This window comes from Leopardus geoffroyi, chromosome C1 (assembly GCF_018350155.1).
Source record: "Leopardus geoffroyi isolate Oge1 chromosome C1, O.geoffroyi_Oge1_pat1.0, whole genome shotgun sequence".
In the NCBI taxonomy this organism is placed as follows: Eukaryota; Metazoa; Chordata; class Mammalia; order Carnivora; family Felidae; genus Leopardus; species Leopardus geoffroyi.
In genome coordinates, this window is record NC_059328.1 from 203,390,381 (window position 1) to 203,416,574 (window position 26,194).

Here is a 26,194-nt window from a genome sequence, read left to right on the forward strand (position 1 = left end):
CTTCCGTCTCCCTGGCCAGGAACAAAGGCACCAGAGGAGATGACCCGGAGGGAGAATGGCTGCTATGGGGCTTCTATTTCTTCTGATCCTCCCCCTCCCACTTGGGGTTCTCACCCTGTCCTGCCTGCTGCCACCTCCAGGCCAACTCCACACTCCCCATTTCTCACTGGTCCTGGCAAGAATAAAACCTTCAGTCTGTTCTTTATGAGCTCAGCAGAGACCAGCTAGAATTTTCAAAAATAGCCTTCTAAGAAACTGAAAGGAAACACAACAACACAAAAAGCCTAGGAGAGTCAAGCCTTCCAAGGAAAGTCCGCTGTGCTTGGAATCCTGGAAGAAGCACGGACTGCCTTCCTGGACCTCAAATGATCTCCTGACGGATGGGCCCAGCTCAGTGGGCACCTTGCCTGGATTTCCTCCCACCTCGGTTTCCAGCAACCTGGACTCTCTCCACAGAGAGTATGAGCTGGCTTGCTCCTGCACAAACACACTTGCATGCATAATCCCCACCAAAATACCCTGTGCCGTGCCAGGACAGACTAACGCCACTTTTCCTGTAGGGCCTGGCTTCTGGCCACTCGAAGAGCCCAGTGAATGGCAGATCTGGAGCTCAGGCAGGCCCCGGGCCTTCCCCACCAGGCCAGCAGTCCTGTCTGCCAAGCTTCCTCAAGTCACCAGGGCCAGGAACCCTCAGCCACTCATAGTCCTGGCCCTTCTCAGACAGGAGCCACCTAGGGAGCCATCTTCCCCAGCTGCTCCCACCGCAGGGAGGGGCAGCATGATCCAGAGAGTAAGGACGGCCAGTGCACCCCTGATGAGGCAGGCCCCACCCCAACTTTGCCCCCACACACCCCAAGACTCTGCTCAGGCAGGAAGTTTCCCGAGATCACAGACCCCCCCCCCCCAACATACTTTCCCAGGCTGGGCCCCTGACTGTCTCTCCCAAGCCTGACCCAGATGGGTACACTTCTTTTTCACCTCCGCTTAGCCAAGAAAAGTTAGAAGTCATCAAAAGGAAGTTTACTAGGAAATCAAGACGCGTGGCAGAGACAGGGGGGAAGAACAAGAAACAGCCTTGGCATGGAAACAGGATGTTTACTGGACCCAAGTTCGGGCCCCCAGTGGGAAGAAAGTTGAGCACAGCAAGGGCCAAGCTTGGCAGGCTCAGGGCCCCAGGCCGGTGCCCATGTGACCTGGAGAAGTGCAGCCTGCCCCGCGGCCAGCCTCAAGCCTTCCTGCAGCCCAGGTGTTTTGGCTCAGCCATGTCATCCTCCCAGACACTGGCTCGGCGACAGCCTGTCCCTGTCCTTCCCTACCAGAGATCTTCACTCGCCCCCATGCAGGCCTGGCCTCCCTGGACTGAGGCTCTGTCCCACCCTGGCCTCCCCATCCCATCAATGAGGGGATCCACTGTTCACAGAGATCAGGCAGCCAGGACTACCACCAACAAGAGAAGGCCTCCAACACCTGTCTCCCAAGCCCTTCAGAAGCCCCCTCCAAGCCCACCATACCAGTCCAGGGGTACTGCCCCAATGTTCTTCAGGGCCAGGAGCACCACAGAGGGCCGGGCCTCTATCGGTGCTGCTCCAAAATTGAAGTCGAGCTTCAGAGGGGTGAAGACGGTGGGGATCTGGCTTGTGCTGTGTGGAACAAAGAAACAGACTCAGAGACAGGTGGGAACAGTATAGGGCCCTCCCGGGGGGTGGGGGGTGGGGCGGTGGCTAGCTCAGCACTTCTCTTTCTGCAGGTGGGAATTGGAGAATCTGGGACTCAGGGGCAGGGGTGGGCTAGTGCTTCGGACCTTGAGCCAAGCCCTGACTTCTCCTGGCCCCTCCAGGGATGGGCAAGAATTCAGGGGGAGATGAGAGTATTCGTGGGCAGGGCCTGGTGCTGGGAGTGCGGTCAGAAAGCTCCAAGAACATCCCCACATGGGCCCTGCCCCTTCTGTCCGCCCACCTCACCTGTGCCGGGTAGGCACCTTATAGGTGAGCTCCTCGGGGGTAGGGTCGCGCTCCAAGTAACTGTTGAGCCTGTCCAGGGAGAAGAGGCGCCACAGGTGCTTCCGGGTGATGCCCTCAGCGCTGCCCATGGAGCAGACGTCCAGGATGGAGAGTAAGGGGTACACAGCCGTCAAGAAGACGTGACACAGCTCCTGCTTCTCCCCAGCCTTGTTATCTAGGCGGAAGACATGTGGGAGAGAGGAGTGGCCTCACCTCCCAGCTGCCCTGGGGCAGAGCAGAGCACGCAGGCTGAGGGTGTAGGACAACCTGCCTGGGACCCTTGTCAGGAATAGCAGGTGTCTCCCAGGCTCTGGGACGTTTCCAGCCAACAGTGAAGCCTTGTCAGATACTTTCTATGTGTCAAGCATTGTCTTTTTTTTTTTTTTTTAATGTTTATTTATCTTTGAGAGAGACAGAGCTCAAGCAGGGGAGGGGCAGAGAGAGAGGGAGACACAGAATCTGAAGCAGGTTCCAGGCTCTGGCGAGGGGCTCGAACCCACGAGCCGTGAGATCATGACCTGAGCCAAAGTGCGGAGGCTTCACCCACTGAGCCACCCAGGCGCTCCATGTCAGGCATTGTCTTAAGTGCTCTTCATGCATCACTGTATTTAATGTGCACCATTCATTACTGTTTTCAAACTAACTTTCACTAACAGCTTTATTGAGATATAATTTAGGGGCACCTGGGTGGCTGAGTCGGTTAAGCGTCTGGCTCTTGATTTTGGCTTTCTGCGCTGACCCTGTAGAGCCTGCTTGGGACTCTCTCTCTGCCCCTCCCTTGCTCATACTCTCTCTGTCTCAAAATAAATAAACTTAAAATAATTTATAAAAAAAAAAGGAGATGTAATTTATATGCCATAAAATTAACGCTTTTAACACATACAATTCAGATTTTTCGTATATTCAGAGTCGTGCAACCATTACCACTGTCCATATTAGAGCATGTTCATCACCCCAGAAAGAAACCTGGTACCAAGTAGCTGTCGGTCCCCATTCTCCCCTCCCCCTGTCCCTGGCAACCACTGATCTGCTTTCTGTCTCTACAGATTTGCCTATTCTGGACATTTCATATCAATGGAATCATACAATATGTGGCTTTTTTTGTGACTGGCTTCTTTTGCTTGCCCTAATGTTTTCAAGGTTCGCCGATGTGGTAACATGTATCAGTACTTTTTTTTTTTTTTTTTTTTTTGGCCTGTGCACCATTATTATTCCCATTTTACTATGTGGAAACTGAGGCAGAGGGTGCTTAATCAATTTGCTAAATTACACAGCTAGTGAATGCTCGGACCAGGATCCAATCCCGGGCAGTCTGGCTCGGATCTACGCTCTTAGCCACTCTTCTGTGCTGCCCCAGACTCCTCCCAGTGGGCCCCGGAGCAAGCTGGTAACAACTCCATTTTATAGAGGAGGAAGCTGAGGCCCCCACGTGGTTGGGGATTTGTCTTAAGATCCCACAGTAAATAGGCACAGCTCCAAACCCTTCACACTGAGCCCTCCACGGCTCAGGCACACACAGGCACACATACAGACGCATGTGGTTGGCATGAGACATACATGCCATTCACCCAAAGGCACACCCTTGCACGCTAACACTCACTCTGTTTTCCCTGTCCGGAACCTCAGCACCCTTCCGCCCCAAGTCCTGCTCACACAGCCCTCCCCCTTTCCTCCCTGACCCTGATTCTGCCAGATGGCCCAGGTACCTCTGTGTGAGAGGAGGGAGTAGCTGATAATCCAGGAGTACTGGGACCGGCGGTTGGGACATGCTGACAAGCAGATGGTGTCCTGGGACCGGGGTGGCATTCTGCCCTCTGTACGGTCCATTTGCAAAGCTGCTCAGGGATGACCCAGGTGGGGTCAAGAGTAGAAGAGGCCCTCAGTGCAGGCCAGAGAGTCCCGGTCTCTCCTCCTGCTCCTTTCCAGATACTCTCTCCCGGACCAGCAGAGAACCGGCTAGAGAGCAGGCCCAGAGCTGGGAAGTGGGGAGCAGAGTCCCTCCTCCCAGACCAGACAGAGGCAACCAGTCTTCATGTCATGGGCACCTGCTAAGCACTTTGCTCCACCCAGCAGCCCTATGAGGTAGGTGCCAACAATAGTCCCATTTTACAGATGAGGAAGCTGAGGCTCAGAGAGTGAACTGCCCAATACCACACATCGAAAGGTAGAAACACCAAGTTTTAAGCCCTGCTCTGCCTGCCCCCAAACCATGATCTGGTTAACCTTTTTTTTTTTTTTTTTAATTTGAGAGAGCGAGTGCATGCACGAGAGCGAACACGGGAGGGGCAGAAGGAGAGAGACAGAATCTTAAGCAGGTTCCCTGCTCATTGTGGAGCCCGATGTGTGTGTGGGGGGGTGCTTGATGCACAACCCTGGGATCATGACCTGAGCCAAAATCAGGAGTCAGATGCTCAACCGACTGAGACTTCCAGGCGCCCCTAACCAGTCTTAACCAGTGCCCCTCACTGCCTGCCTCCCTCGCCCCAGTCCAAGCCCAGCCCTGAGTACCAAGTGGGCTGTCGTCCATGACCTCAGGGCTACACTGCTCCAGGAACAGGCGATAATATAGGGTGCAGTTGCCGTCGTTCAGAAGCACCAGCAACCTGGACTGCTTGCTGTTCACCAGCAGGTTCCCGAAATCCAGCTCCTTTTCCTTTGCCTGAGGGCCCGAGTCAGCCAGCCACAGCCCTGGCTTTCCCACCCCTGGCTTCAGGGAATCTCCAAGGCAGGGCAGGGCCAGAGCGCTCCCATCCCCTGCCCTCTCGGAGTTGGGCACCCCGGGGCCTTCCCCCCCTCCCCCGCCACCTATGCCCTGGCCCCCAGAGCCCCAGCTCCCAGCCCCCCCTGCCAGAGTTCCCCTACTCACAGAGAGCCTGCTGGTGATGCCCATGCCCACCAGCCGGAGCATATAGTGGGTGGTAGCAGGGGGCTTGGTGTCTGGGGGCAGACCGGCTTCCCAGACCCACATCCCCACTCGGAACAGGTACTTGGTCTCCTTCAGTGGGCTGAAGGTCCACGTCACCGTCTGGGGTCAGAGAGATCATCCCTGCATGGGGCTCTCCAGAACCCCCTGCCCAGGCCCCTGGCATCTGAGAATATCAAGCTACGGTACCCCTTTCTGAGTGTTTACCCCAGGTCAGGCACTTGTCACACATCATATGTTATGTTATCTCCCTCAGTCCCTCAATCCTTTATCCCCACCAGCTAAGTGGTATTATTTTAGTGCCTCATTTTCTTCCTTCTTTCCTTCCTTCCTTCCTTCCTTCCTTCCTTCCTTCCTTCCTTCTTTCCTTTCCTTTTCTTTCTTTCTTTCTTTCTTTCTTTCTTTCTTTCTTTCTTTTTGAGAGAGAGAGACAGAAAGCACTCTGGCACATCAGTGGGGGAGGGGCAAAAGGAAAGGGAGAGGGAGGCAGGGAGAGAAAATCTCAACCATGCCCAGCTCGGAGCCTGACTCAGAGCTCATTTCTCATGATCCTGAGATCATGATCTGAGCTTAAATCAAGAGTCAGACGCTCAACCGACTGAGCCACCCAGGTGCAGGGAACTTGCCCAAGGTCACACAGCTAGTGAGAGTGCTTGGTGGGAGCTGGGGTGTGAACTTTCAAAGCTGACTCCAGGGCCTATGTGGTCTCTCACCTTGCTACTACCTGGGTTCCTCCAGACACTGTGTGTTGGTGGCCTTGGCCCAAATTTGGTCCCCGAAATGGTCTATAAGGCCCTAGACCAGGGAATGAGGCTCTGCTAGTTTGGGCCCCAGCCTGTGTCCCCCTCCAGACTGCTGCTCAGATCTCAAGGAGTACCCTTCCTCATGCCTTAATGACACCCCACCCATTTGGCCCCAAATACAGCTGCTCCAAACCACCTCCCAGCCATCTCACGGCTTTGGGGACCGTGGAGGGAGAGTGGACTTGCCCCTTGAAACTCTGGTTCAAGTTCCAGCTCTGCACCTCCTAATTTTCAATCTTAGTAAATGACTTTTTCTGCTCTAAGTCTCAATTCTTCTTTGTAAAATGGGAGTTATGACAGGGGTAACTGTCACACCTACTTAGAAGGCAGGGGAGGTGATTACAGATTGAATGGGAGGGTGCACACGGTAAGCTTGGCCCCTCACAGGCAAGAGTAACAGATGGTGGTGAAAGTGAGAATGACCTTGGATGTCCTTGGAGACGGCCCACCATAGTCCACATAGACTTCCCCCAGTGTGTTTATTAGCTGGGGGTGGGAGGAGCATGCAGATAGGAGCATGGGTCCCTCTTCCCTTGAATCCCAGCTATTTCCTTCCCTCGGGCCCCCAGCAGTGGGGCAGGGCACTCACAAGGCTCTCACTGGGCTGGATAAGTCCCCTAGCGGGATGGACGGCCAGCATCTTCCGGTGTTGCTGGGAAACCCTCCATTCAAACTCCAGTGGCAGACGCGAGGGGTTGCGGAAGGTGAAGAGGCTGCTGGAGGAGGAGCCCACCCAGGTGGGCTTGAAGAACACGCTCTTACAGGTGTCCAGCTTCAGATGTAGGGGCTCCTCCCGGCTCTGCATGCTTACCTCCTGGGGCCAGAGGAGGGAGGGAAGAGCTCTGACCTCACCTGGCTCCCCCAAACGTCCAAGAAGCCAGGGTGGGCAGCTTTTCCCCCTTGGAGAGGGCAGCAAAAGGCCCTCCTCCAGTCTGGGCATAGATAGCTTCTGTCAAAGCCGAGTAGGTAGTGTCTGACCCAGGAGATGGCTCTTGAAAAGAATTCAGAGACCAAGAGAGGATGTGCAGACCATTCCATGGGCCAGATGGGGCCACCACCCTGGCCCCTTTCCCTGGCCCCGCCCCAAACACCCTTCTACTATCTGCAGATATGAGTCTTGTATTGCCCCCACTTATTCCTTTGGGACATCTGCACCCCTTTTCTTGTTCCAGACACCTTGAGGTGGATATGCTGGGCCCTGGGGTTAGGAAAGCTGTTCACAGATGTGGCCAAGGTGTCCTCTCCCTGCTATGGCACTTCCTGGGAGAGGAGCAGCCCCCTGACTACTTTAGGGGAGCTTTAGAGGTCAACCCCAGAATTTGGCTTTGAAAAGGGAAGCCCCAGACTATGGCTCGCTCCTCAGGACCCAGTCCCCTAGCTCTGCCTTTTACCTTGAGATACTGGGGACAAAAATTGAACTGCAAGTAGAAAATGTGCTGCTTCCAAGCGTTGCCCTTCGGGTAGGTACAGATGAGGAAGATCTGGTGGGCTCCCGGGGCCACAAGGCCTGAACTGGGCCGCAAGGAGATGTCTGAGCTGCTTTGGGGGGCCAGGTTGAAGGTCAACAGCATGGAGCCTTTGTTGATCAAGAGCAGGCTGCGGTAGGAGGGTTCGCTGGGGGGCACTGCAGGAAAGAGCTGGGGTGCGAGACAAGAGGGACCCACGCTCAGATCTACGCACCCGCCTCCCTTACCCCACCGATATACACACTCAGGGAAGTCTATGTGGGCCTGTCTCCAAGGAGATCCAAGGCACTTCCACACATCCCAATCACTACCCTGGGAGCAGGGAATGGAGGGACACAGCTTGGCACCAAAAAATGCTTCTGTCCTCCAGAAACCTCTCGACAGTGAGATGGAATGGCCGTAGGAAGTGGGCCCAGGAAACATAGGCTTGAGACCTCCTCAAAGTTAAGTAGGTCTTTCATTTTAGGGTGCCCTCAAATCACCTTTTTTTTCTTAATGTTTATTTACTTATTTTTGAAAGAGAGAGAATCCCAAGCCTGATGTGGGGCTAGATCCCATGAACTGTGAGATCATGACCTGAGCCAAAATCAAGAATTGGACACTCAAGTGACTGAGCCACCCAGATGCCCTCAAATCATCCTTTGGAGAACTCACTTTCAGAGATCCTGGTCCAGAAACTCTGGGATAAACAGCGTTTTCTTTCTTTTTTTTTTTTTTTTTTTTCAATATATGAAGTTTATTGTCAAATTGGTTTCCATACAACACCCAGTGCTCATCCCAACAGGTGCCCTCCTCAATGCCTATCACCCACCCTCCCCCCCTCCCACCCCCCATTAACCCTCAGTTTGTTCTCAGTTTTTAAGAGTCTCTTATGCTTTGGTTCTCTTCCACTCTAACCTCTTTTTTTTTTTCCTTCCCCTCCCCCATGAGATTCTGTTAAGTTTCTCAGGATCCACATAAGAGTGAAACCATATGGTATCTGTCTTTCTCTGTATGGCTTATTTCACTTAGCATAACACTCTCCAGTTCCATCCATGTTGCTACAAAGGGCCATATTTCATTCTTTCTCATTGCCACGTAGTACTCCATTGTGTATATAAACCACAATTTCTTTATCCATTCATCAGTTGATGGACATTTAGGCTCTTTCCATAATTTGGCCATTGTTGAGAGTGCTGCTATAAACATTGGGGTACAAGTGCCCCTATGCATCAGTACCCCTGTATCCCTTGGGTCAATTCCTAGCAGTGCTATTGCTGAGTCATAGGGTAGGTCTATTTTTAATTTTTTGAGGAACCTCCACACTTAAACAGCCTTTTCTAGATGATTCTCATCTAGGTGGCTGAGGGGAACCCCACTTTGAGAAAGGGAAGGCCTCAGAAATCCTGGCTTCCAAACATCCCTTAAGCACATAGGGTGTGGCCAGCTCCAGGCTACATAAAACACAAGGCCTGAAATTGCTGGCCAGGGTGGCCCATCCAGCTGGGGCAAAAGTGCACATATGTGAGGCAGTGCGGGGGTGACGCAGGCCCAAAATCTGGTGGATGGCAGTAAAGGCCACAAACTGCGGGGATGAACTGGCCAAGGGAAAGGGACAGGGGTCAGGGAGGGGAACCTCATGCAGTCAGGGAGGGATTTGAGCTGAACCTCGGAGGTGAAGTCAGTCGGGGGATTGGAGAGCAAATGTGCAGCTGGGGGGGGGACAGGATCACCCGCTAGCACAGTGCCCCAAAGCAGCACCTTTCCAACAATATGAGGTGTGAGAGGGTAGGGGAGACAGATGAAAGGGCAACAAAGGTAAGGGAAGCTGGGAAGAGGTATCGAAGGAACTTGGCCGTCTGGCTCCAAGGTCTGTGCTTTTAAACCATCTGTCATCTGGCTGCCCAGGTCATACAGGGCCTCCAAGAGCCCTTCAGAGAGGCCTGGGAATTATGACTCAGGAAGCTGAGGGACCAGCTCTGTGACCCTCACTGGCCTGCCCAATGTCCAAGGGCAGGGGCTCATGGTGTGAGTGGCCATACCCCTAGCAGGTGCTCAGTAAACAAGCACAGACAAATGAAAGAGCTAGAGAATTTTAAACCTCAGCATGAGAGGCCCAGGGAGTATCTCAGATGGATCAGGGAGGGGACCAGTGGTCCAAGCCCCAGTCCTCCATGCCCAGAGCCCCAGGGGCTAGTGGTGGGGGAGGTTGAGATGGCCCCGGAGGGTGCTGGGATGTTTCTCAGGGCATCAGAGTGCAGAGATGGCCAAAGCAGAAGCCGAGCTCCCCTGTCCCACCTCCCACTGCTACTGGGGCCACGCTCACCTTGGGGGCGTCCAGAGAATATTGAGGGATGTGGGGCTCCAAGGCAGCAAAATAGCTATGGCCTCGTGTGCGGAGGGTCAGGCACCAGGAGGGGCACACGGTAGAGTCCTCCTCGATGTTATGGTAGTTCTGGAGGACCTGCAGGGGGGCAGACCCAAGGACAAGCTCAGAATTCCTGTGTCTGACCCTGTGGGGCCCCCTAGCTCCTCCTCTGCACTGCAGGAGTCCCACATTGGGCACAGAGAGAGGGGTTCCCTGGGAAGGCAGTGCAGAGAACAACCATCGTGACAGTTCCAACTGCAGCGTGCCAGGCCCACGCTGAGCACTCAGCCAATATGCTCTTTAATAACCACAACAGCGCAAGGACAAGGCTGGGGCTGGGATGTGAGAACAGCATTCATCCTGCAGGAATGTGCCTGGAGAAGCGCTGGCCAATCAAAATAGAACACGAGCCACAAATGCAAGCCGCAAACGTAATGTTACATGTTCTAGCAGCCACGTTAACAAAGTGAAACACGGGAAATTAATTTCAGGGATATGTTTTATTTACCCTAATAGATCCAAAATCTTATCATTTCAACATATAATCAATATCTAAGTGATGCGTGAGCTACTTCACACTCTTTTCGCGCTAAGTCTTTGAAGGCTGGTCTTACGACATATGTCAGTTTGGACTAGTCACACTTCAGGTGTTCGGTAGCCACATGTGGCTGGTGGTTGCCCTATCAGACAGTGCAGGCTATAAAGCCAGCAGCCTAAAAATCTGGAGGGCTCAGCCTTGGCAAAGCCAGGTGTCCACAGCCTTATTCTTACAAAACTCTGCATCTTCCCACTGCCAAGATATTAGAATGGAGGCAATTAAAGACTAAGCTTTGGAAGTCCTTCTCAAAAGTTCAGATATGGGGCCAATTTTTTAGATGAAAAGACCAGGGCTCGGGGACATTAAAGGACTTGCCCAGGGTCACATAGCTGGTAAGGGACTCTACTCTTCTCTCGGCCCCAGCACCTGGCCTCTGGGAAAGAACAGCAGGGTGGGCAGAGCCAACAAGGAAAGGAAAAAGCAGGGCCAGCGATGAAGAGGGTGCGACCAGCATCTGGGATCAAGAGGCTGGGCTGGGCACAGCCTGTGGTCTGAGTTCCCCAGCCAAAGGAAGTTGTGCTAGAAGCCCCTCCCCCTGACACACACCTAATTACCCAGCACCCCTGACTCAGTGCCCCAGACCCTGGTTCCTCCTGCCCATGGGTCTTTGGATGGACCACCTCCTAATGAGCCCTAGGGAGATGCTCCTTGTATGCCAAATTTTCCCAAGAGGCTTGACCCCAGCTGGGTGCTCCCTCTGGAGTGAGTGGGAGGCCACATATGAGTGAGACATAATCAGATGGGCCAAGAAGCCCCTTGGCCAAGGCAAGCCCATGAGCCTGGGAGAAGGCAAAACAGTAAGGACCACTATCCAGCCAAGGAGGAGCTTGGCACAGAGAGGATGGATCCCACAGCAGCGCCCCCGCCCCCCACCCTCCAACCCCACCCTGCTGTTCAGGTTCCAGGGAAGAGAGGCAGCCCTCCCCACCCCCATGTCGTCTCCCTGCACACACCTTATAGACAGCGAAGGCCTCCAGCTCCACAGCGTACAGGCAGTTAGGGTAAGGCGGATGGAAGTGCAGGCGCATGGCCATGGACTTGAGTGGGGGCACATCACAGGTGTCTGGGGTCACCCAGAAGGGGCAGTCAGACCTCCGTGTCCAGACCACTGTGATCTTGCCTTTGGTGTGGTTCATCAGGCACAGGGGGACAGGGTTGGGGTCCCCGGGCCCAGGGCAGGCACCGAAATCCACATCAGTGGGCTCTATGCTGACAGGTGGAGGGAAGATGGCTATGTCGCTGGTACCATCGAAGAAGTACTCATTCATGGGGGAGATCAGAGGATACTGTGGGGCTGACACGTTCTCCAGGGCCTGTGTGGGGAGAGACAGGTGAGCAGGGGCCCAACTGCCACTCCTCTCACCACTGCCCCTCATCCACACGCCCCTTCCTGGAAAAGGCCACAAGGGCTCCACACAAACAATCCCCAACTACTGATAGCGCCCACAGGGCTCTGGGGGCACAGGGTTTCCCAAGAATTTCTAGAGAAGGGGGCATGAACTTGGGGAGGGTAGCCTGTCTGTGGGGAGCCCCAAGGGGTCCATCAAACCTCAGTAGGAATCAGGAGGGCCCCATTCTTATCCTGCTCCAGCTTCTTCTCCCTCAGCATGGTGCCCAGGATGTCCGGAGGGTAGAGCGTCAGGCCCCGCGCCAGATGTGTGCGGTACCAAACAAGGTGCTGAGGTCTCAGGATGGCTGGCTTGGTGCTGTCCGAGTGGCAGGTCCCAATCAGGTCCAGGAACAGTGGGTCCTGTGACATGTGTCTGGGTGAGGCTGGATTTCAGCCCTCACTCACCACCTTGGCCAGGAGTCAGCTGGTCAGGGCACAATTTGTATGACTTTCCCCAGGGCCCTGAGTTGGGTCCTCATTTCAAGGCTCTCTGCCCCGCACATGCTGTGAGGGGTGAATCCAGTCTCCCCTCTCTCTTCCCAGCCTATTAGCAGCAGCAGCAGCAGCAGCATCAGCAGCAAAGCCTTCGGCCTGGCAGTCATCAGGGCGAGACTGGCATACCTGCCTGGCTCCGAGTGAGCCTTCGTGTGCCCCTGGCCAAGCTCTGGCTCCAAAAGCCAGGCTGGGGCCCTGGCAGAGATGATCCAAGCAGAAGTTCCGGAATACAGGGCCATGATCACCAAGCATTGTCTTCATCACTGGGCCTCAGGTTGCCTCCTCCAGCTCCCAGCAGAGCCCCTCCACCCTCCCTCCCCCACCGCTCACCTGGTGGTGGATGAGACAGGCCACTCGCCGAGAGTAGATGGTGGGGTGAGTGGGCTGGAAGGTACAGTGCAAGGTCATGCGGGCCTTGCCCACCAGGGTCCCAAAGGCAGGTCTGATGTCGAAGACACTCTCTTGGCAGTCAATGGCAAACTGGAAGTAGGCTGTGCAGTCTGACTTGTTCTCAATCCGCAGGGTCTGCTCCAAGGTCTCCCCGAGGTTGACCCAGCCGAAGTTGACGCAGCAGTGCTGCAGGGACACCTCAGGGCCTGGGCATAGGAGATGGGGCTCTTGTGAGCAGGCCCTGCCACCTGTGTGGGGCTGGGGCATCAGCCTCCTGGAGGATGTCTCAGAAAGGGTCCTTCTGGTGGAAGGTAGTGCTGCCTGGAGACAGAAGGCTGGGCTGGAAAGGCCCAGAACCCCAGCAACCTGAGCTGACCTCCAAGGCACCAGGGACGACAGGGGGAACCTTATCTCCAGGTGTCCAAAACTGATTCCGCATGGAGCCCACCAGGGGGCAGCAGACACCCAGGCTGAAGGGCAAGGAGGCGTCACACCCTTAAAAGCTGGCAAAGAGCCCTGCTCTGCCCTAAAGGCTGGCAGCTCCGGTCCCCAGAGGCCAGGCAGCATTCTAGGGTTGCCAGTACCTCTACAGAAACCGACGACTTTGAGCAATGTGTGGGAGGCACAGCCAGAGGGCATGATGGACAAGTAGTCAATAGTTCTGATGTCCAAGGTCTCGGGGTGAAAGAACACCGACACGAATTTCTTCTCTCCTGGAGGCACAATGCCATTGGTAGTGGGGCAGGAGAAGGTGTGGTCTTTGGCCAGCATGTCTGGGGCCACTTCGATCCTGAAGGGGGCGCTCACCTGTGGGGCCAGGCGGAGGCAGGAAGGGTGAGGTCACAGAGTGAGGCAGTTGTCCTTGCCGAGGTGCCCAGCTGAAGGGGTGAGGGCAGTTGAAGTCCAGCCTATGCCCCTCTTGTCAGTTTGAGCATGAAGCCACCTCCATCAGGAGGAAGGACGAGGCCAAGCTGTGTGCCCTGCACCGGGACTGCCTGGGGACACTCTTTTCTTTCCCAAAGGTATCATAAAGGCTGGCTGTGGTCCTGGGGTTAGGACAATCTTAGGGCTGCTCTTAGAGTTGCTCTGGGGGTGGTCAAGGGATACTCCAGCCCAACCCCCAGCTGAGAAGGGAGGAGGACACCAGCTGACACCTGTTGACACATGTGTGTATCAACAGACATGGTTCACGCGAGGCTTGGGGCCAAAGGTATGGACAGGAAGAGGGCATTTTGTAAAGGGGGTGGGTTTTAGGAGCAGCCAGCCCTGTGGTCTGCCCCCTCCTTATACACAGGACGTTCCCTCCCCCCCCTTATACACAGGACACCCCCTCCATCCCCTTATACATGGGATGCCCCCTCCCCCCTTATACAAAGGATGTTCCCTCTCTCCCTTATACAAGGACACCCTCGCCAGCCCCTTATACACGGGACACCCCCTCCGCCCCTTATACACAGGACACCCCCTCCAGTCCCTTATACACGGGATGCCCCCTCCTCCCCCTTATACACAGGACGCCTACCACGCGTACCATGGAAGGGTTATAGAGCTTGATCTGTCTCTCAGCAGTGCAGCCCACAGCAACAGAGCCGAAGTGCAACACTTTCTGGAAACCTTCAGCATCCTGGTCCTCTGGTCGCTTCTGCTTTATGCTCACCAGCAGCTGGGCACATTTGGCTGGGATGGAGATGAGACAGTCTTGGGAAGAAATCCACCTGGGGCCTCTGTGGCCCCACCTGAACAGCCCCTCGAAGAAGGTAGGTGTGCCCAGGGAAACACTGGTCTGCCACACCAAGGAAGGCAAAGCAAAGACAGAGCCTGCAGGGCTGGGGGAGAGTGGGAAACTGGTGGAGGACAGGCCGGCAGGGGAGGTGGAGGGAGCACACTGAGGCTTTGAGACCCAGGACGGGCAGCAGGTGGGCTCTGGGAACAGGTGAGAAGTCGGGCCTCACCCACGGCCTGCAGCTGGATGCTTCTTTTCTGCTTGCTGCTTTCTCCATACCAGCATGTGGCCTGAACTTCATAGATGGTGGCCATAAGGGGATGAAAGGTCACCTTGATGCAAGAGGCCTGGCCTGGCTCCAGCAGCCCCGTGGTGGGCAGTATCTGGAACGGGCTGGGGAACTCCCAGGTGAAGAAGGTGGGCAAGTCCCTGGAGGGGGTGTAGATCAGGGTCACTGAGCTCATTCTGTCTGCTGCCCCTACTTCAGAAAGGTGGTGATGCTGGGCCCCACCGTCTCTCCCCCTTCCCCCTTCCCCCACCAGCTCCCTGGGACCCTCCTCACAGCACTCACTCTCCCTGCCTCGGAGCCTCAGCCACTCCCCTTACCCCACATTTTCCAGGCAAAACCAGGCCTCAGTCACGTCCCCCACGGCACACGTGGGCAACTGCAGGGATCGTGGGCAGGTCAGACTGTGGCAAGGAAGGGTGGCCCTCAGGTCCACACAGAACATCCCCTCTGCTTTCTCAAACCACAGCTGGTCCACATACTCCTTCTGCAGGTGGGGCGGGAGGAGGTGGGGGGAGCAGGCAGTCACTGATCGGTGGTACCTACATGGTATTCAGGGACCACACATCCCGCCCCAGCTCTTGGCCATGCCCCCAACACAGTCACTGAGGGGTGGGCTGGGACATGACCCTCGCTTTTTGTCTTGAAGGAAAGCTGGTTGCCTGTCCTTCAACACTGCCCTAGTCTCAGAGATATGGGACCTCTTTGGTGAGGAACAAAGTATTTGGGGGAGTGTTTTGGGCTAAGGAATCTAGGGCTTTCTTGTGGCTAATACAGTAGCACAAATTTTAGCCCCCAACATCCAACTGGGAACCCCCCTCAGTTTAGCGAGTTTATAGTCTGAGCCTCTCCAGGGCTTCACTAGCTGGAGTTTTTGCTATAGCTGGCAGGACGTGTGTGTGTGTGTGTGTGTGTGTGTGTGTGTGTGTGTTTGTGTGTATGCGCACATGCACGCACACACGCACAGGTGCAAGGGGGGTGGGGTGCTCCTTGCTGCTCTGCCCTGCTCCCTCTTCCAAGGCCATCTTGCCTGTGTCCCTCCCTGCCCGTGCCCTCCAAGTGGCAATCCTTACCTCCTCCAGAGGCCGAAAAATAATGGGGAGCGTGAAGGTTATGCCCGGGCTCAGCAAGATGGGCTGGGGGATGACTGTGAAGAAGAACTTGGTCTTGGGAGACCTGCAGGAGAGAGCCAGGGCTTAAGCACTTCGGGATCAGGGCCCAGAAAACAAGAAAAATCCATGAGCACCGAGCTGGGGGAAACCAAGGCTGAGAACAGACCTATCAGGATGCCTTTCAAACAGACCTAGGCAAGGCCGGAGAGTTCCAGTGTGGGGCAAAACCACAGACATTGCAAACTTCAAAACTATTCATAGGAAGATGATACTGCCAATAACTCTATACCAATAAATGTTAAAGTTTAGAGCTAATAAGCCCATTTCTAGGGAAGTATAAATTACCAAAACTGACTCAAGAATTAGACAATAAATTTTATGGCCACCCTACCTAAAATAATCAAAACCAGTGAATAAGTAGCAAAAAATCTTCCCATAGAGAAAACACTAGGCTGGATGGCTTCACAGCAAGTCCTACCAAACATCTGATAAAAAAAAAATCCCAGCCTTTGGGACGCTTGGGTGACTCAGTAGGTTGAATGTCCGACTTTGGCTCAGGTCACAGTCTCACGGTTCATGGGTTCGAGCTCCGTGTTGGGCTCTGTGCTGACAGCTCAGAGCCTCGAGCCTGCTTTGAATTCTGTGCCTCCCTCTCTCTCTGCCCCTCCCCTGCTCATGCTCTGTCTGTCTCTCTCTTGAAAATAAATAAACATCAAAAAATTAAAAAAAATAATCCCAGCCTTATCTTCCCAGTAATATGAAATGTGGCAACACACTCCCCTACATAGTCTATGAATCTGACTTAATGTAACTTTGGTATGTTGGTAACTTTATTACCCAAACCTGGCAAAGGCAAGAGAAGAATGGAAATTACAGGCCTATCCAAAAACAAAAGGAGAGAACCAAACGAATTTAGCAACGTTTAGAAAGAATACTCAAGTATGACAAAGGTGAGCTTACACCAGGAACACACAGTTGGTTTAACAGAGAAAATCAATTAATGTAACCCACCAGGTTAACAAATTAAGAGAGAAAAAATAAAATGATAATTTCAATAAAGGAAAATAATAGACAGCCTTCAAGGTGTTATGAGAGAAACTCTTAGCAACCTAGGAATAGAAGGGAACGCCCTTAACCTGATGAAATCCTAAAAAATAAAAAACAAAAACCAAACCAAAACAAAAAACTACAGGAAACATCCAAACAAATAGTGACACACTGGAATTTTTCCACTTTGAGATCACAAACGAAACAAGGATAGACATCAGTGGTGGAAGAGATCATCAGGGAAAGTATGAACTTTTCACTAAATGGCTTGGAGATACTTGGCCATTTGTTTGAGGAAAAGTGTTATTGTACAACCATTCACAAAAATTAATTCTCTATAGCTAAAAGGCAAATGTGAAAGGCAAAGTTATAGTCTTTAGAAGATACTATAGAAGACTGTCTTCATGACCTAGGTAGGTGGAGAGAAGGACTTCTTAAGCAAGATACAAAAAAGCAGAAACCATAAAAGAAAAAGATTGATTCTTTTGATTCCTTTGAAATGAAGTAATTCTATTCTTTGAATGACATGGTAAAGAGGAAAAGACAAGTCACAAGGTGGGAAAAGATATCCCACCTGACAAAGGATTGGTAGCCACCATAAGAACTTAAAAAAAAGGGGGGGGGGGGCACCTGGGTGGCTCAGTTGGTTAAGCGTTCGACTTTGGCTCAGTTCATGATCTCATAGTCCATGAGTTCGAGCCCCGCGTCAGGCTTTGTGCTGACAGCTCAGAGCCTGGAGCTGCTTCAGATTCTATGTCTCCCTCTCTCTCTGCCCCTCTCCTGCTCATGCTCTGTCTCTCTCTGTCTCAAAAATAAGTAAAAAAACATTTAAAAAAAAAAAGAGGTGCCTGGCTGGCTCAGTCAATAGAGCATGTGACTCTTGATCTCAGGGTTGCAAGCTCAAGCTCCACACTGGGGGTGGAGTTTACCTAAAAAAAAAAAAAAAAAAAAAAAAAAGGCAATCTGATAGAAAAATAGGCGCAGACTTTGACAGGAATTCCAAAAATGAAATGGTCGATAGCATATGAAAGACACTCAGCTGTATCAGTAAGCTGGAACATGCAAATTAGAACCACAAAAAATTACTGTTATTAGCAAAACTTTTAAACTCTGGCAATAACAAGTGTTGGTAAGAAAAGTGAAGGAATGGGAATTCATGCATGGTTGGCATGGATATAAATAGAAACATATATTTTGGAGAATAGTTTGGCTTATCTATAAAAGCAAACATGTACATGTCCTAGATCACAGCAATTCTACTTCTGTGTATCTACCCTAGAAAAAACTCTTGCAAGTGAAGATCTATACATGAATGTTGACAACAGTCTCAAACCAAAAACAACCCAAACATCCCTCAACAGAAGAACGGATGAGGGCATCTGGGTGGCTCAGTCAGTTGAGCATCCAACTTCGGCTCAGGTCATGATCTCACAGTTTGTGGGTTCCAGCCCCAAATCGGTCTCTGTGCTGACAGCTCAGAGCCTGGAGCCTGCTTCAGATTCTACGTGTGTCTCTCTCTGTCCCTTCCCTGGTCACACGCTCTCTCTCTCAAAAATAAATAAATAAACATTTAAAAAAAATACAACTTAGGGGCGCCTGGGTGGCTCAGTTGGTTGAGCATCCAACTTCAGCTCAGGTCATGGTCTCGCGGTTCATGAGTTTGAGCCCCACGTCAGGCTCTATGCTAACAAACAGCTCAGAGCCTGGAGGCTGCTTCAGATTCTGTCTCCCTCTCTGTCTCTCCCCCTCCCCTGCTCATGCTCTGTCTCTCTCTCTCTCAAAAATAAATGAAGGTCTGAAAAAATTTTTTTTTAAAAAACAGAAGAATGGATGAATATACTACAATATAAGCATCTATTGGGATTTATCCTGCAGTGAAAAAGATGAACTATAGTTGCATGCACATGAGTCTTAAAAGCATAACAGAACAAAAATAAAAGACATATATAAAAGACAGATATATACCCTATTATTCCACTTATGTCAAGTTCATAAGAAGGCAAAATTAAATGATATCATTTAGGGATGGAAATGTAGGTGGTAAATCCATTTGAGAAAAGCAAGAAAATCATTATCACTAAGTCCAATCATGGTTACCTTTATGGGTGGGGAAGGTGTTCCAGTAGGGATGTGACATGACATGGGAGGTGAGCTTCAGACACATTACTCTTATTGATTTGGTCCCATGGGTTCCCCTTTCAATAATTATTCAAACTGTGCATGTTTTATATACCCTTTTCTAATTTTATATGATAGTTTTAAAGGTTTTTGTTTTTGTTTTTGTTTTTCAAAAGAGCCACTGTTTGAGGGGCTTGAGGACTCAGGGGCTGGGTCTCTGATCCCTCATTCTGATACCTGTACTTCATCTTCTGGATTTTCAAGGATATATTTTTCAGAGTCAGGTTCTTGGTGATCTCCTTCCCCAATGCCCAGCCTTTCCATTGCAGCTCCTCAGCCACCTCGATGCCCCAGATGACCCTCTTCTTCACTTTGTCTTGCCTCTTTGGGAAGCATATTTGGGTGCCCGTGAAGCTGGCAGGCTGTGCAGTTGGCAGGGAAAAGGGGGAGAAAAAGGATGCATTAGCCAGGTAAGATTCAAATACCCAGAGAACAGATAAAGATCTCCCATCTCTGGAAAGTGAGGACTTACACCACTGCTGGCTCTTGGGGGATGGTCTGGAGACAGAAGGTGAGGGGCAGGCCGGCCTTGGAGTGAGGTATTACCATTTCTGAAATCACTACAATGCTTTTCCAACTACATTCTCTGTGACCCTGTCCCTGAAGCCTTCCCTGGACCGTTGCATCCAGCACTGAGTGATCTTGGCTGGTCTGTTCTGTTCCTCCATGCACCCAAAGATACCACGCCCTTCAGGTACTGCCTTTTCCTTTCCTTCCTTCCCATACTGCCCTTTCACTATGGAAGCCTCTCCTAGCTGGGGTGGTCTATCCCAGGCACTTTTTGAGACCACAAGGATACGCCACCACTCCCTCTTCCTGTCCCTCAACTGGCTGATGGAGCAGGGGAATGAGTAAATTTGCCTGAAACAAGCCCTCACCCCCCACCCTGATGTGGGGGCCACTCCAAGCACAGCTCCTGATGATGCTAGAGGTGCAGTGTGCCAACACTTCCCATCTATAATGGAAAATCCTTCATGACCTGATCCCTAGGAGGGTGGAGGCGGATGCAGGGGGAAAAGCAAGGAGAAGGGAAGATGAACCAGTATCTCTTCCTACCCCAGCCATGGCTATGAACACTCCACTCATGGCCATTTTATTTTATGTTTGGCCAAGCATTGCTTCTATGTTGTTACTTAATGTAAAGATATATTCATCCATTTGACAAATATTTATTGACGACATATTATGTGCCAGATACTATGCTAGGTGCCAAGACAAGAGTGAACAAGATGGACACATCTCTTCTCTGTTGGAGCTTACACTCTCGGTTTAAGTAGGTACAGAGAGTGTCAGATGGCCAATAGAGTATTTCCTTTCCTGGTTCGCCCACAGGGGAAAGGTGACATGGGTGGGCAAGGGCAATTTATTATAAATATTGGTTGGTGCATCAGTCAGGGTCAGGAAAACAGAAGCCACTTTGGGTGTTTGAAACAAGGAATTTAATGCACAGCCAAGGCATAGTGAAGTCACTCAGAAGCTGGCAGCATCAGGAAGTCGCTGCCACACTGGGTTAGGGGAGGTGGTGGGCTTCTCAGAGCCCTGAGGCCTGTCTGGTGGGGGCTGGAGTCATGGGGAAGTGCAGCTTCTGATGGAAATACTGTCGGAAAAGTAGAGATGGAGGGAGAGAAATACCCTGGCTTCTCCCTTCCTCCCCATTTCCAATCTCCTGTCCGCACAGAGCAGAGTGGGGAAGGGCAGTGAGTGAATCTGGGGCAAATAGGCCCAGAATGGCACAGGTGGAGGGGTGAGGTGACTCCCAGTCCTCGGGAAGGCAAATGCAAGCACCATCTCACCTAAGGAGGCATGAGAATCCACACACAACACAGACACACGCTGCACCAAACACACTCCTACCCCATAGGCACCCTGTGGGACAACTGCCCCCTACCCCTGCCATGTCACACAGAGACAGTCCTGAGAGCTGCAAAAAGTCAGCCACATCCACATATTGGCCAAACACTTGGTCCTAGGGATCAGGACCAGAAGAACTTTCTGAGGGAAGAGAAAACCGCTGGCTACTCTCTCAGCTCTGATGGGCACCTCCCTAGAGTTCTTCACACACACACTCCCATTCCCCACAGCCGCCACTCCAGTCGGCTTGGTGCCCAATCTATGCAGGAGAGTCAGGTCCTTGCAGCTTCCTACCCCCCTGCCCTGCCACCTCTCCCCGGCCCTGCTGCCCCTGCCCCGCCCACCCAGAACATGTCCTCACGTGGGCACTGGTGTTGCTGCTACTGCAGGCACTCAGGGCCGCGCTGCTGCCAGTGATGGTGGGGATGGCCATGGTGCTGGTACTCAGGCAGGACCCGGAGTTCATGGTGTAGTCACCACTGTCCCTGGTCCTCATCAGGGGGCTTGGGGCTGCCTGGATGAGCATCACACACCTGGAACACAAGTCCAAAGGGAGCACTCTGGCTAAACCAGGAGTTCTTGCCAATTTGGAGTTAGGAAAAGACCACAGGGGAGACAGGAGGGACATCAAAAAGAGAGGCTGATGGAGTAGACTTGCTGTGGCCATCATTATCATGAAGAAGGGCCGGCTTGCCGGCTTTGGAACCAAGGTATGAGTGACACCATGAGAAATGAGCCTGAACACAAGATCCAGCGCTTTGCCCAGGAGCCTAGAAATTCACCATGCAGGAAAGGGACTTGGGGATGAGGCCCGTGCAGCTCTGCCTGCCATGGCCACAGTTGGCATTTCTCAGTCAGTCCCCAGTGAGTGTGACTAAAGCATTCGCATTACCTTTATCTGGATTTTGTTCTCTGCTTGTTGCTTCTGAACGTGGCTTACCTCCTGTGAGGAGGGGCAAAGAAGAGGTAAATGAGACTGGGTGGTTCTTGGTCTTTGGGGTTTCTTCCATCAGTATGCAACCTGTAGTCCAAGTTTAAAGTAAGCATTCACTGAAATAATCACTCAATCCAAGGATAAGTGAATCAACCTCTAGGGCAGAGGGATCCCTGGATAGACTGTAGCTGGAAATCATATGCAAATATATGTGAGTGTTATATGCAAATCATATGCAAAATGTCATGTATCTGGAGAAGTGCTCTTTTCCAGGGAGAGAATCCACAGCTTTCACGGAATACTCAGAGGGTGTTTGGCCCTGCTCTAGGAGACACACATGGAGACTAAACTCCAAATCCCCTCTTCCTTTAGCAAACTTCCTTCACCATACACACCCAGGTGTGGCTCCCATATTGGACAGCATCAATTTAATATCTTTTTGAGCATATATATATTTTTTCAGACTCCACAGTGTCCTTCCCCACTTCTTTGAATAACAATCTCAAAAATGGTAACAACTTCTACTGACATTCACTGAGAACTTATGTGCCAAGCAGTGTTGTAAGGCCTTCTCATGAATTTTAATCTCTATGTCATTTATGAGTAAATGTAAACTATCTTTTATTTGGCCTAAAATTACTTCTTTTCAAGGTGGGGGTTCAACTCCTTATTATAACATATTACACTTTAGTAAACAATGTTATGGTCACCCTTTAGAAATTTATACAATTTCATCAGACACTCTCCATACTCTCCCCACCACCATCCAAAGCAGAAGATTCCGTTGACTCAGTTTTTCCTAACCAGCAACACCTCCAAACCTCTCCAGGAGAATATCTCAGGTTCATTCACTCACTCATTCAGTCATTCACTCACAGAACATTTACTGGGTGCCTGTTACGTACCGGTGCTAGGCAATGGACAGGCAAGACCCTTACCTTCAATTGTAAGGAGGACGGTTCAGGTGGAATCAAAGAAATGCAAGCTGGGGAGACAGGGAGGAGAGTCCCATTACTTTTCTGCTACTGGATGGCTTTGTAGTCCTGCCAGACTCATTAATGTCTGTGACCTCAGGGGATTCTATAGATAGTCACTGCCTTGGGGCTCTGAAAAAGTCTCCAATCATCACATATAGAAGAAATTAGAGACAATGGAGTAGAAATCTGGTCCAGATCAGGTCTTAGGGTTTAGGGAAGTGAACGATGATCTTGAAGCAAGGAGAGCTGGGTTCCAGCACCTGCTCAGGTTTGTTGAGATGGGCAAGTTTCTCAATCTCCTTGAGTCTCAGTCGTCTCACCTAATGGGGATTATCTTATTTCATAAAGTTGATGTGAACCTGGAATGAAATAGGGAATTTGAAAAAGCCCTAGACAAACCAATGTTACAATCATAATTACAATCGTAATTAACAATCATAACTTCCATATTAGCTTGAGCTACTCTTTCAAAAGACACACATCTGCAATCATTGTGAAGACACAGGCCAAGGTAGGGGTTGTTTTTAAATCCAATTTTCGAAACTTGAGGACTTAAAAACTGTATATACATAAACTACATATATATATATATATATATATATATATATATATATATATAATCAGCTTCCTTTATCTGCTTCATTTCCAACCTAAACAATCTTAATATGATCAGTGGGAAAAGTGGGGGGTCGTCGTGTAGTGTGGAGTGGGAAAGAAATTGGTAAAATGAAGTGATCAAAATACTTAAAGCTGTTCCTCCTTTCTCTAAGAGATCCCAGACTGATCTCGCCTCAGTCTCGGTCCCACAGGGGGTCTCTAAGGGACATGGAGGGGACCCCTGGCCACAACTTCCCAAAGGAGGCGGTCTTCCAGGACAGATACCTTCTTTGGCCGCTCGCGCAGTTCCCCTGGTCCTGGGACCAACTCTCAGAACTCACTCCGCCTCCATGTTGTCGTCTCCCTAGATACAGGACGCTCAAGGCACAGCGTTTCTTGGTATCCCAGGACAACGACGGCAAGCCGAATGAGTCAAGGCTCAAAGAAGGCGAAAGCGCAGTCCAATTTTAATGTTTACCTTATTTTTTATTCTCTGACTTTCCCTGCATAGTAGTCACCGCGCTTCTACCAATCGCAGCATGTAATGTATAGTCTCCAATTGTCGTGACATCCCTGCAATCCTGATTTAGTCGACGACCAAATTCATAGGAGGTAACTCCATTGGCTCCTCACTGGAGTAGGAGCAGTTCCAGTTCTTTCCGGACGCGCGATGGTGACATAGGGTCAGAATCTCAACCGGAACTTCAGTCTGTGATTGCGATTATTAACTTAAAAACACCCCGTAGTTATTTCTCATTTGTCTATTACTTTACAACTGGATTCTTCTTGCCAGTGGGAGAGAATGTGTCCTATCCATTTCCTGCCGGTTTTTCCTCCTCCCAAGCACCAAGCTAACTCTTTTCTAGGGGTCTGGAAGTTAACGTATGAAGAAAGCATTGTTGTACTAAAGTGATTTTTGGAAGCCCATTTGTTGATTTGTCTGCATTTGCTTTGGGGAAAGTGTCTGTTAAATAACAAAAAGCCAAGGGAGTAAACTTTATTTTTTTTAATTTTTTTAAATGTTTATTTATTTTTGAGAGAGAGAGAGACAGAGCTCCAGAGGCAGAGGGGCAGAGAGAGAAGGAGACACAGAATCAAAGCAGGCTCCAGACTCTGAGCTGTCAGCACAGAGACCGACGCGGGGCTCGAACTCACGAACTGTGAGATCATGACCTGAGCCGAAGTCGGCCGTGTAACCAACTGAGCCACCCAGGTGCCCCGGGAGTAAACTTTAAAGATCCACTTGGCTTTTTTAATCGATTCAAGAAGTGGGCAGCATCCCATAGACCAAATAGAGAGGAGCTCTGAGGAGTTGTGCAAAATGGAAGGTTTTCAAAGACAGGAGGGTGGGACAAGATGTTATTAGCAAAAAAAAAAAAAAAAAAAAAAAAAGGACTGTTTCAGGCAAGATCACCTTCCCTTATGGGGAAGGACAAAGGGTCTTATTGCAAATTACTTCATCTTCCTTTGGGGGTTGAGGAAGGCACATGTGGCATGACATATTACCTCATTGGTGCTGACCAGAAAGTTCCTGTTTTACATGTTAGAACTACATTTCAGGGGGAGGTTGAAACTTGGCCTAAGTAACACCCATTTTGGGCCTCCGGTTTTCTTTTTCACAGAACTCATTTGCTGAGGACTTCTTAGGTGGGTGAGCTGAAAGCCTCAAAGTTCATTCATGGACAATTAAAGATGTTTCACTATCCAGGACAGTGAGGCGGGGGGTGCGGTGTTAGAGGGAGAGACTTTAGTGAGTCTGGGGGGGGGACCCAGAAAATAAATTCTCATTTGGGAAAGTTGGCATTTGCTTGTGAAAGTAAACAATGGACTAAGATGACAATGTGGCCCCAGTTGGCCTGGGAGATCACATGGCCAGAAGCTGGCTGAACTGGAGGGAAGGGGCAGGCCACAGGGCTCATTAACTTATGTCAGCATCATTAGATTTGGAATTTTCTTGGGATCAAGGAATGTGGAACTCAGTGAGCTTTTCAACAGTTTTAACATTATTCTCAGAATCTGAAACCTGCACTTTGGACATGACCACTTCTATGCTATTTGTAGTTTCTGTAATGATTTCCTTTTTGTTTTCCTCTAAACACTTTTTTTTTAACGTTTATTTATTTTTGAGACAGAGAGAGACAGAGCATGAACGGGGGAGGGTCAGAGAGAGAGGGAGACACAGAATCTGAAACAGGCTCCAGGCTCTGAGCAGTCAGCACAGAGCCCGACGTGGGGCTCGAACTCACATACCTCGAGATCGTGACCTGAGCCGAAGTCGGACGCTTAACCGACTGAGCCACTCAGGCGCCCCTCCTCTAAACACTTTTTGAAATGGTCAACCTGACTCAGCTGGACCTTAAGGACAGGGAAAGGGACCTGTTTTTCCACTCTTAGGCCAAAAAGAAATAGGAGCAGTGACTCTGGGGGCAAGGCTTGGTAGTGACCTCAGGAATCCCGGCAATAAAACCTCAAGAAGGTGGGAAAGCTCACGCTAGGAGCCATGTGTCCTTATGCTTCTTCACTGAAGGAGTGTCCCTCCAGAGCTCTGGTGTGCCCAAACCTTGGTAGGTTCTGGGCTTGGGATAATGAAAGGATATTCTTAGTAGGGCTCCTGTGGGTTCCTCTTCTGTGGAGCTGTGGCCACCTCCTGAGAGCTCTGCTGGAGAGTGACTTTGACTGACATAGTGGACTCCCAGGGAGGGATCCAAGCCAGACTTTACTCCAAGAGGAAAACGACATGGAAAGGGGTGTGACAAATGATTGAGTCTCAGGAGGAAAGAGGAAGCTGGGTTTGCTTTGGAAGTCCCACTTTTCAGGAGCTCAGAACCCATGGGAAAAAATGGGTGCTAGGTCCTGGTTACTGTATCTTCCAGGGACCCAAGAAAGACAACAGGGTGGGTGTTGTTTGGTTCAAGACTGTGAACAGGGGGTGAATGATGATTCAGGAAATTGATGAAGACCAGGATGAAGGCAAAAAGGAGGAAGGAGGATGGATAGTAGACAAACTTGCATCCTTTTGTTTGGAAACTGTGGTTGGGTGTAATAAAGATAAAGCACAAACTCAGTAATTTTGGCTT

At 51.0% G+C, this 26,194-nt stretch overlaps 1 protein-coding gene across 9 annotated transcripts in view; it reads right to left on the reverse strand.

Moving 5' to 3' along the window:
- The window catches only part of CFAP65 (cilia and flagella associated protein 65), a 35,462-nt gene extending 11,955 nt beyond the window's left edge, over positions 1 to 23,507 (reverse strand). For 3 of the 9 annotated variants that reach the window (XR_006713165.1, XM_045481301.1, XM_045481300.1), the window contains exons 1-21: positions 23,403 to 23,493; positions 22,482 to 22,879; positions 21,502 to 21,552; positions 20,971 to 21,142; positions 18,936 to 19,120; positions 15,495 to 15,597; positions 14,742 to 14,908; positions 14,365 to 14,564; positions 13,944 to 14,089; positions 12,997 to 13,219; positions 12,353 to 12,618; positions 11,687 to 11,887; positions 11,091 to 11,450; positions 9,498 to 9,635; positions 7,118 to 7,363; positions 6,316 to 6,540; positions 4,867 to 5,025; positions 4,509 to 4,659; positions 3,707 to 3,835; positions 1,962 to 2,175; positions 1,512 to 1,640 (exon numbers count right to left, since the gene is read on the reverse strand). Coding sequence is in view for 8 of the 9 variants with exons in the window: in XM_045481301.1 (XP_045337257.1) it covers positions 1,512 to 1,640; positions 1,962 to 2,175; positions 3,707 to 3,835; positions 4,509 to 4,659; positions 4,867 to 5,025; positions 6,316 to 6,540; positions 7,118 to 7,363; positions 9,498 to 9,635; positions 11,091 to 11,450; positions 11,687 to 11,887; positions 12,353 to 12,618; positions 12,997 to 13,219; positions 13,944 to 14,089; positions 14,365 to 14,564; positions 14,742 to 14,908; positions 15,495 to 15,597; positions 18,936 to 19,120; positions 20,971 to 21,135 (3,407 nt within the window). In the remaining variant the exon portion in view is untranslated. Of the gene's footprint in view, positions 1 to 1,511; positions 1,641 to 1,961; positions 2,176 to 3,706; positions 3,836 to 4,508; positions 4,660 to 4,866; positions 5,026 to 6,315; positions 6,541 to 7,117; positions 7,364 to 9,497; positions 9,636 to 11,090; positions 11,451 to 11,686; positions 11,888 to 12,352; positions 12,619 to 12,996; positions 13,220 to 13,943; positions 14,090 to 14,364; positions 14,565 to 14,741; positions 14,909 to 15,494; positions 15,598 to 18,935; positions 19,121 to 20,970; positions 21,143 to 21,501; positions 21,631 to 22,481; positions 22,880 to 23,402 lie in introns of all 9 variants that reach the window. The other 6 variants (XM_045481296.1, XM_045481295.1, XM_045481297.1 and 3 more) reach the window with 6 other exon arrangements.
- Between the last annotated feature and the right edge of the window lie 2,687 nt (positions 23,508 to 26,194).